The sequence below is a fragment of the Seriola lalandi genome, unplaced genomic scaffold, assembly GCF_002814215.2.
Source record: "Seriola lalandi dorsalis isolate HSWRI2012SDOR001 ecotype SW California unplaced genomic scaffold, Sedor1 jcf7180002054570, whole genome shotgun sequence".
Lineage (NCBI taxonomy): Eukaryota > Metazoa > Chordata > Actinopteri > Carangiformes > Carangidae > Seriola > Seriola lalandi.
In genome coordinates, this window is record NW_019525123.1 from 2524532 (window position 1) to 2535780 (window position 11249).

The 11249-nt window shown below is 40.9% G+C and overlaps 1 protein-coding gene across 1 annotated transcript in view; it reads left to right on the top strand.

Moving 5' to 3' along the window:
• Nucleotides 1–11249, top strand: part of pola1 (polymerase (DNA directed), alpha 1) — a 54499-nt gene that overhangs the window by 13886 nt on the left and 29364 nt on the right. Inside the window, exons 27-33 of the mRNA XM_023416980.2 lie at nucleotides 8165–8197; nucleotides 8573–8665; nucleotides 8800–9005; nucleotides 9151–9283; nucleotides 9770–9901; nucleotides 10142–10316; nucleotides 10932–11113. Of these exons, the coding sequence (XP_023272748.1) occupies nucleotides 8165–8197; nucleotides 8573–8665; nucleotides 8800–9005; nucleotides 9151–9283; nucleotides 9770–9901; nucleotides 10142–10316; nucleotides 10932–11113 (954 nt within the window). The remainder of the gene's footprint in view (nucleotides 1–8164; nucleotides 8198–8572; nucleotides 8666–8799; nucleotides 9006–9150; nucleotides 9284–9769; nucleotides 9902–10141; nucleotides 10317–10931; nucleotides 11114–11249) is intronic.

Here is an 11249-nt window from a genome sequence, read left to right on the forward strand (position 1 = left end):
TAACCTGATAAATACAGTGGACTGTAGGACCCTATGGACTTCAGACTGTGGGACCCCTTAGTACATCAAGCTCAACATAGGAAAAGTAGGATTTTCTGCAAATGTGCTTCTAGATAAGATCAGCTGCAGGAAAAACTCTACAGCTTTTTGCTGGTGACTGCCGTTAATTTCCAATCCCAGTGTTAATGTTGCTGGTCATAGCAATTAGAGAAGAACAGTCAGGAGCACCACAAAAGCTGATATGCTTTAGGGGTTGTTCCTTTTTCTCTGTGGTGTCTCTTTAAATGTAAGTCAGGACACAGGATGAATCAGAATTTTTTTTTTTTTTTTTAATTTGCCACTTTTGGACATGATTTGTTTTAAAAAATCACAGACCTCCTCTTGTTGCTGAGCACAAACTGTATGTGTGTGTTGGTGTGTATGTCCTCTTAAACGAGTGATGTTAACAACAGAGGCCAGTGGAAGCCGCTGATTGTTGCGGAACGCAGATTGGTTTGACCTTTGGCCCTTTTGCCAGCAAATCTGACAACCATTAGCAGGTGTGTGTGTCTCGGGATGGAGGATGACTCCTGAAAGCCATTCTGCTGTAATTGAGTCTCTGTCCTTGTGTTTAAAAACAGCCTGACAGGACCTCGTAGTTGACATTATTGGATGGCATGCAGAGTGAAGGATAGAAGTGGGCTTGGGTAACAGAGCCGAGGGTGTGGAGAGGTCAAAGTTTGGTTTAGGTTAAACCTCTGTGTACATGTGTGTGCATGCGGCTGTAATGAAGTCTGAGTAAATATTGTTGCCCCCGGTGTCCCTCGTTTAGGTTCTGTATCATTGCTCGTGTCCCAAGAATCACAAATCATTCCTCTGTATCAGACACAGGAATACCTAAACCACCTTATCATGTCTCGTCTGTGTGTGTCCGTCTATCAGAGACAGACTGGTGATGTGTGAGGAAACATTGTTGTCCCCATTTCTTTCATGCAGGGTCTCAATCGCTGCCGCTGTCTCAGAATCACGGGGGTCATTTTTACATTTCCCCGAATTAGACATAAGAATACATAAGCCTGCTTACGCTTGTGTGTGTGTGTGTGTGCGCATGTCCGTGTCTGGGGAAATGAGGGCTGCATGTTTCCATGGTCCTGTAGTCCTCTTAAAGAGCTGGCTTTACTCCTGATAGGACTGGACTTAACAAATAGTCACATGGGAGCAGCGCTGCTATTTTGGCTACATTAGCTTGTCTGCGAGGGCTGACAGTGGACAGGACAAGGTTTCAAAATCTAAACTGCGACTTTAGTAACACCTACTAATGAGGCCATGTGAGACTGGGCTAATGGCGGGGATTATAATTGACAATGGATTGATCTGACATCTGCTGTCTTTATCAGGGTCACTGATAGAGTTGAAAATGAGAGGATAATTAGTAAATGGTTTTAACTGACTTGGCAATTTGTATTAAAATCTTCAAATTTCTTGATTTATGACCTAATAAACTTGATCCTCTGATCTTCTTTACGGCATCGTATTCATGGTAAAGGAATTAGGAAAATGATCGAGCATATAGCTTTAGATTCCCGTTTGTGAATAATTTTGCAATTGGTTTAGTGCTAAAATGTTTTGTCAGTTGACATTAAATTAAATGACTATTTTGATAATTGGTCAATTTTTTGACATGATTTATTAAGTAAAGAATACCAGCGGTCTACAGCCTCTTATTTGAGGAGCTGCTGGCAAATGTAAATTCAATAAATCATCAATTGATCATTTAAAAAAAATCTCTGTTGACTACCTACATGCACATAACTTATTTGCCTGACATTTAAAAAATTTATCAGTGACTACTTGGATGAAAGGAGATTTAGTGACACATCAGGATGTGTTCTTTCCAGCTATTAAAGGACCATATTTTTTAATTGAGCAGAGAGCAATAGGATTGTTGTCATTGTCAATTTATTTTCGATGAACGCAGGCGTTTGTGATCTCAGCCGGTTGCATTAAATCACACACAGCTTTACTACAGATTGACCCTCCCAGCAGCAGACGTGAGAGCATTGCTATGGCATCTGCCAGGACAGGTGTGTGTGTCTTTGCACTGGTGTATGCAAGTGAATCATTTTAGCGAAAGAAGAATTTCCATTCTCTGTGGGTTGTGTGCACATGAGAGCTCACACTAACAGAGAAGAAGTCTTTAAATTTCATGCATCTCTGTATGTGCATGTGTGTTAGCGAAAGAGCAGGTCTTTGTGTTTGTGTATGTGCACACATACTGCTGCGCCTTGTGTTCCCAGTGGTGTGTTCCTCAACAGGTGCTATTTCAGTCGGTCGACTGTCATCCCAAAATGCTTTTCAGCTGAGTGCTTTTCAAAACAATCGTCACTGGTGCCCCAGGCTCTTTTTACAAGGGCCCTCTGCCACACTGAGGTTTAACATGCCGCCTCTGATCTGCTGATCAGCAGAGGGGTGCATGGTACATGTGTGTGTGCTTGTGTGTGTGTGTGTGTGTGGAGGGGTTCAGAATATAGAGACTGAGGGTGGACCTTGATGCTCTTTTGTCTGCTTATTATTCTGTCTGTATTATTTTTATTGCTTCCTTTCCATATACAATTTGTCACTCAACTATGCAAGTCAATTAAGACTAATATTCTGACTAAAAATGACAGCCTGGCAACAGACAAAAGATATTTTGATGAAGAGGTGGGGGGAAGTGGATTGAAATAAAGATTATATGAGAGCGACATGAAAACAAAACTCATAAATCTCTAATACATAAGGCCACCAAAAAGCTTAACAACAGCTGGGAAAAGGCGGATATCACAACAAGGCTGAACCACTCATCAATTAGCATGACAGGGTTCAATAACGCACAGCTAATGGGTACACAGGTGCACATGCAAAGACATGAGATATTGTTAAAAGCACAAAATTACAAGCTATGAAAAGTCAAGTCAGAGATGGTGGGCAAATTCGTATTGTTCTTTTTTTAATTAAAACTGAGTGTTATACGGCTTTGTAAAAATATCAAACCTCCATTTCACTTAAACCAGCTTGATTTGTTCTGAAAATCTTGATTTGGGTTTATTCAACTGCACTAGTCGACTGGACAAGATTTGTTATTTATCATGGACCTGTGCTCCTGTAGTTGTCTCCATCTGTCTTGTTTTGAGTGTGACATACTACAGCAGCACCACTTAACCAAACTACATCTTTTAGCAACATTGGCAGGGGCAGGTGCCATAAAGTCAGTGCCCCCAAGTCTCAAGGCAGATTGTTGGGTACATAATGTTTTATAAAAAAAAAAAAGAAAAAATGGGGAGTATAAAGAAAAAATGTCAGCTGTAAACTCCAAGTCAAAATCCAAAGTTCTCTACGGTGTTGTACTACTGGCGGGTCTGAAAAAACTGCAACTATAGTTTCTTAACGCTGCCATCTGTTGCAAGTTGCAGGTTTGTCTAAAATATTCTAAGCACTTTTCAGTTTAGTGGGGCTGCAATGCTGACAAGTGTTACTATCACATAATTTAGAAGGCACAATGTGCAGTTTGTGTCGCTTTCCTCTTGACAAAACAAACACTGGTCCATTTTAATGTTTGGTTCAGTTCGATTGGGCTGGTGTGAGACAAACTCTAGAGCAGACCAAACAACTGGTACACTTCCGTGCAGGCTCTTATGTGTGTGGATCGAAAGCAAAGCAGAGCAACTGCAGGCCTTTATGATGGTCGGTATGCAACATTCACCACCACCAGCTCTCAGCAAGATAAAACTTTAAAGAGGTGTTGATTAATTGTTTTGATCATTTTAGAAGATGCAATGTGTGCTGCTGTGGAGCTGTATTGCATAATACAAAGAAGTGTGCCTATTGTCTACATTCGCTAAAATGGCTGAATAGTTGAATCAACACCTCTTAACAGTTTCAACAAAAACCGAACATTGAAACCCTCATGAAGGGAGGCTTTCTTGCAGAATTGTTGTCAGTTTTAGCAGGGTGTTCCTAATAAACTGCCAGCTGAGTGTATATTGTGGCATAAAAAAGAAGGATGAGGCTACAGTCCTCGCTGCAGTCGGCCCCGGTTCGAATCCCGCATCGGACGGCCTTTCGCTGCATGTCATTCCCTCTCTGCCTCCCCGCTTCCTGTCACTCTCCACTATATACTGTCCATTAAAGGCATAAAAAGCCCAAAAAAAAAAAAAAAAAAAAAAGAAGGATGAGGAGGGATAGGGTGAATGTAAAAAAATTCAGTTTTTCTGCCTACAAATACTCTATTCGGATCCTTCACTCTGTTGGGGGACTTGTCAGTGAGCCACTCAATTAGTGTCCAGTCTAATTACACTGTGTTAACACCAAGGAGCCTAGAAGTGAAAGGCAGAAACATAGGAAGTCATGTTTTATTGTGAGATAAAGAGAGAATTAGTAATTGGAAGATTTTAACTGATTTTATAAATTAACAGAGTAGAAAATAGGGCAAGAGAAGGAGGATCAACTTGTTGTAGATCTCAAACTGTTAAAATCAGATCAGACCAGATCAGATCAGACTGAAAAAGTGGTTAATAAAAACTAAAAGAGTTTTTTTTTTTTTTTTTGGTCTAATATAAACAATATTGTCATCATGATGTCATAACTGCCCAAAAGTTCTATTTACAACAGTAAAAAGCAGCAGGATTAGAAACTAAACTAAATGACGTGGTCTGTCTGTATCGATCTCCTCCGCTGTTGAATCGCAGCGCAGCTCCTACACACAACAAGCAGCGCTTCAGTGACAATCAGCTGGTTGGAGTGAGTGTGTGTGCGCTGGTGATGCAGGCTTGATTATGCGCGAAACTATGGCAGGGGAAAATTTTTAGTATAAATTTAAAACTACAAATAATGATAATAATAAGTTAACTACATTAAATTGGAAAACAAGCCAAATATCATCTTGACGTTGGCAAAGGAATAAATTATGGGCAGTCGTTATGATGATGGTCGTTCACCGGTATGATCGTTCATCCCTCCTCCAGCCATTGATTTTTGTTAAAAACAGCTCAAAACTGTTGCAGATTAATCTTCTGTCAGGCAGCTAATGAATTCATTGTTATGTAATTTTACATTGCATGCCCTTTTTGATAGTTTTGTTGATGTGGATTCAAAGATGCAGTCGTTTTATTGGAAAGAATTGCACAATCTGTGGATTACATGAAGTAATACGAGTCCTCTGTCGAGCTTTCTCAGTTGTTTGCCCCAGTATGAGTGGCATTCACGGTGGTGACTAGTGTAGTCATCAGAGGGAAGACACACACACACATGCACTCTTTTTACCCCCCGGGGATATGTGTTTGCATTGGTCCATATTGTATGTATGTGTTTAAAGATGAGCGCACACACAACACACACACACACACACACACAGACACACACTTACACACACACACCATCAGTTGCACACATTCCAGCGTCATGGTCAAACGACTTGTCTTTCACATGGCTCATTCCTTAAAGCAGTCTGTCCTACTGGAAGTGACAGCATATGGAAAACCTGTCTAAATGAGTCCACACATCAATTACATCAACACATTCTCACCTCGCTCGCCTCCCTCTCTCGCCTCACTTTGCACTCTGTCTCTGTCTTTCCCACATCTCTCTATTCATCACTTCTCTGCCCTTTCCTTCCGTCTGTTCTCTGATCATTCCTCAGAGCCTCTGCTTCTTTCTCTCTCCTCTTACAACACTTCTATTTCCCTGTTTTAGTGAAACCGATTACAGAAGAGCTTGCATAACTTATAAGAAAGGCAAAATTTTCAAGATTTTCAAATTCAGTATACGCAATGAGACAATTGAAATTTATCAACATTCAGAGTTTTTGCCATAGTGCTTATGCCGAGCTAAATCTCTCATCAGTATCTGCAATAAGGGGCATTTAGACTGAAAACAACCCTGCTTTAAAACAATGCAAGGGGCTGCTTTGGAGGGGGTGTGTTGTTTCAGGTATCAGCGAGACAATGGAAATATGATCGAGGGCCGTCTGGTCAGAGCAACGGATTTATGAATTTCAATGTTTGCGCAACAATTTATAACACAGTGTGACAGAGTTGAACTTTTTATCTTTCATTCTGGGTATTGTGAATAAACAGTAAAAATACAGCTGCTACGTAACAAATTGATCTACGAGGACTGTGTGCTTGCATGGGTTCATCTGGCCACAGCAGCACCTTGCTTAGTGGCGCGTTGTAGAAAAAGTTATGCTACGTATCAAGTTTGTTGATAGATGCACCCCTCCTTTTTTTTTAATGGGACTGCTGCATACTGGCCAACGCAATTCAAATGAATGAGAGTGCTGTTGTCTGTCTGAATACAGCTACGGTGTATCAGGTTTTTGGGGAGTGGTTCACATCAATGAACAGGAGTTCTCTCTGGCAGCAACGGATTTATAGAATCTTTTCATCAATGTAATGAGGTACCTTGATTTGTCAGGTATTTAATTCGCTGGCTTAGCCAAAAAAAGACCTTGCAGTCTGATCATTTATCCATAAATGTTTTCTCAATTGTTCTAGTATAATGATACTATAATAAATTGCTGTTATAGTAGGTTTTATTTGCACACTCATTTTGATGTTTGATACAGATAAAATGGCTTAGAACAACCTTTACATTTGCAAAAGGGACCTTTGGTTGTGGAGACAGAGCTGTCATTTGCATCTGTAGGAAAATTGCATATTTCATATGCAGGTAGTATTTATGCTCTGATTTTCCCATTCTGACCCTTAGTGCTTTATAGCCATTCTTATTTGTGGTGATTGATAAAGTTCAATAATGTTTTTGAATATGTGGAATTTTAGAAAGTGAATTGGGAAATCTGACCTGGTGAGAACTGAAGGAGGGTATGAATCTACTTTTGGCTCACTCCTTACACAAGTAATCATTTCATCAGCTTCTTTTTGTATGTTAAATAACCTCCTCCACACATTAAATGCAGCTGCGGGTTGCATTTTAACCTGGAAGAAAAAAGCAATTTGATTAATGCCTTGAAGGCATTTATCCACTAAAATTGCATAATCTTTTGCTTATAAAGAGATTAAAAATGTTGCAAAAAAATCATTATATTGGAAGTCAGAAATTGTTGCGGTAGAGTAAGTTTTGCTCTGAAGATGTATTCACCTGTACACACAATCTAATTATGTCCGAAGACTGATTTCATCTTTCTCTTTCCCTCCCTCTCTTCCTCTCCTAAACCAGTGGGAGTCAGGACAGTCATTTTGTCTGCATTAAAGCTTAGCAGCGCGATTAAGGGTGTATGTGCTTAGGCCAAAATGTGTGCGCGCGCGTGTGATCGTGAGTGTGTGTGTTTGTGGTGAGACCTTGACCTTGACTGCAGTCCCTAATGGAGGAGGCTGTTCTGTGAATGACTCAAACTCCCCCTGCCGTACAGTGGTATGTAGCAGCCCATAAAGCATGCTTAAGTCCCACTCTGGTTTCAGGGAGTGGAACGCCCCCCCCTTTTCCTGTCGCTGCCTAACCCCGCCCCTTCCTCACACTCTGAAATAGCCACGTCCTTGTCCCCACACGGAGCACAGTGTGAGTCGGGGTGTGTATATATGCGGCTGTGGTTGATTGAGGAGCAGATTGCTGGTGACAGGTCACACTGCGTTCCGTCCCTCCGACCCCCCAGATTAGCGACCCAGAGCCCCCACCCCACCCTCTGCTCCTCTGGGCCCCCACCTGTTAGGATCCCTCTGCTGCTCAGATCTCTTCCTCTTGTGAACACACACACACACACACACACACACACACAAGCAGAGGACAACCTGCGTTAACAGAATTCTCTTATTTGTCCGTCACTCACTCTGCGGGTGATAAAGGCCATTACGAGTCATTAAGGTGTGTGTGTGTGTGTGTGTGTGTGTGTGTGTGTGTGTGTGTTGCCCAGCTAAGATGTGTGTGGGTTGAAAAGACTCCTGTCACAGCACGCTCTCATAATTGCCCTCTTAGCCAATTATCCCCCATTTAAAAGCAAGTCACCTGTTCTGCTCCCGTGTCCGCACATGCACACACACACACACACACCGAATAAATAACATAGAAATTTAATATGTAATCGTAAGTGTTCCTGAGTGATATGTTTGTTTATTGTGCATGTGTATATGCTGCAATGCTTCTTGTTGTCATCAGTGTCCATTCATGCTGTTGTGTCTGCTCCCTCCTTCAGATTCTGATGCACACGAAGGACATGGTTCAGAAGGTGGGTTATTAACAAGCTTTTGGCTGCTCTGCATCTACTGACTTATGATCAGTAAATGTAACACAAGACAAATACATTTGGAGAACGGCTGAACAATTTGACCTTAAATCTTAATCAGTCGAGCCAGTAGTATTTTTACTTCAGAACTACTCTGTAGGTAAATCGAATGGCTAAACTTACCATTACTTACAGTTGTTGGTTGTTGCAGCTTTTCTCTTAAATTTATATTTAAAAAATTGTGATATGGGAAATTTAGATTAGTTAAGAGATTTGTAATGTCAGTAAATCGGTAATTTCCAATACAAATTTGAAAATGTCTTCTTTTCTTTCAATAACTTTAATACCGTTGTTTCATTTTATTACTTTGTGACTTAGATGAATTTGGAAGTCATCTACGGAGATACAGACTCCATTATGATCAACACCAACAGCAGGTCCCTGGAGGAGGTCTACAAACTTGGCAATAAGGTCTGTTAGTGACTTTATTTTGCTGTTTCTGAATGTTTTTGTCACATGTATACTCAGTAATGTACATTTCCTCTTCACTTGTTTCAGTATTTGACACTTTCACCAAATGCGTGTGTCGTGTTTATTGCTCCCAGGTGAAGGCAGAAGTAAACAAGCTTTACAAACTGCTGGAGATTGACATCGACGGTGTTTTTAAGTCACTTTTATTGCTGAAGAAGAAGAAATATGCAGCCTTGGTTGTGGAGAATCATGGCGATGGACAGTACAGCGTCAAGCAGGAGCTCAAAGGCTTGGATATCGTCCGCAGAGATTGGTGTGACCTGGCCAAGGAATGTGGCAAGTACGTTAGATAGATAGATACGTTAGTTACTATCCTATTTGCATGTTAACATATACAGGGCATTACAGGGGATGTTAAAGGTATTTATTGATCTTTAATAAACAATACATCTGAATTTTATACCTCATCTTTTTTCATCTCCCAGCTATGTGATTGGTCAGATCTTGTCAGACCAGAGTCGTGATGTCATTGTAGAGAACATCCAGAAACACCTAGTGGAGGTGGGAGAGAAGGTAGCAAGTGGAGCCATACCTCTCAACCAGTATGAGATACACAAGGTGAGGACGCAAGTGTATCCGTATTAAGTAAGAAAACCTGAACTTTCTAGAGAAGAATCTCTGTCATGTGAGTGTCGCTGCCCTTTGTCAAACAGCTGTCATCACACACAGCTGCTCTTCACATCTACAGTGTACATGGTATAAAAGTGGTCAGCCAGGTGCTTTTTCATCCTTCATAGAACACTATATCTGGGTAAACAGGCAGGAACAAATCAGTGCAACTTAAGTCAGGCTACTTGGTGTATTTTCCTTCTATGCCTCTGCGCTACTGACAGCCAGGTCAAAGGCCAACTTCACTGTGACATCATAATGGTCTGCAAAAACAAATCTGGCTATTATTCAGTGCTGTAACTCAGGAAGAGGAGTTGTGCCCATATTTCCTGCAACTTGGCTGGTTGGCGGAGGCATACAACCGTGAGGCAGTAATTCTAGTTTTTTAGTTATTAACTGTCTCTTGCTCGTCTTTTTTTTCCCCTGTATTTCCAGGCATTAACTAAGGATCCTCAGGACTATCCAGACAAGAAGAGCCTCCCTCATGTCCATGTGGCTCTGTGGATCAACTCTCAGGGCGGTCGGCGGGTTAAAGCTGGAGATACAGTGTCTTACATCATCTGTAAGGTGTGTACATATAAAAGAGAAATGAGTATCCTTTCTTAAGCTACTGGTACAGTATTATTTTAAGTGCATTTTAATACATAATCACAATAAAAATTCTGACATGTATGGAACATTACAGATTGATGATGAACACCATGTAAGAATGTCTACAGATACTGCTGATTTTGAGTGTTTGGACCTACAGTATTACATACAATATACAGCACTCAAACCACTGCATATCTCCCCTTCATCCCCTAGGATGGCTCTACATTGGCAGCCGGTCAGAGAGCCTATGCTTTAGAGCAGCTCCAGAAACAGGAGGGTCTCAGTCTGGACACTCAGTACTACCTGGCCCATCAGATCCACCCTGTGGTGTCTCGAATCTGTGATCCCATTGAGGGCATCGACACCGTGCTCATAGCCACGTGGCTGGGTGAGTTAATTACAGGTTTTGAGAGACTGTAAAAGACTTTGATTTTATTGAGAGTGGGTGGCCCGATGCCATTCAAGTGTTAAATTATGACTTGAGGAATATAAGGTTGCCTTATCCCTTAAATAATGACAAAACACAGAAAAAAAGAGAAAAAGTCAATCAATTAACGTATTTGATTAAAATCAAAATCGTGAAATGTTTTTAATTGGTGTTGACCTCAACTTACATAACACTTTGGATTCAGTGACTTAACAGAATTCTCATTTTCAGTTTAGAGACAGTTCTCGTGCTATTTTATAAATGAACACTGGTCATGAAGTATTTGTGTGGAACAGATTACTGTGCTACTAATCTGTCTTAATATCTTAGCATTAGAATATAGTCTGTTGACAGCTGAGACAGCCAAATATAGGAGTGTTGTAATGCTTAGTATCACAACAGTCTAATAAAAGTACAAAATAGATGTTTGATTTTTGTTTACAAATTATAAGAGTGAGTGGTTTGGATGGGATTCTCACTGTACACACATTTGTTCAAATTACTGTAGATTTCAGTGAAAAAAAAGAAACTGTAAGAGATGAAACGATCTGTAGTGAAAGCTATCATCCATCCCAGGTCTGGACCCCAGCCAGTTCCGGTCACAGCAGCAGTACCAGAGAGAGGAGGAGGCTGACGGCATGCTGGGAGCTCCGGTCCAACTGACTGATGAGGAGCGCTACAAAGACTGTGAGAGGTTCACTTTCACCTGTCCTCAATGTGGCACTAACAACATCTACGACAGCGTCTTTGAAGGAGCTGTAAGTAAACAGACAGTATACAGTGGTAGCAGGTCCTACTGCTGTCCATTCTGTGCCATCTTCTGTTATGTTACAGATTTCTATGGCCAATGACCAAAGTATAGAATTTTGAAATTGTGTTTTTTTTTTTTTTTTT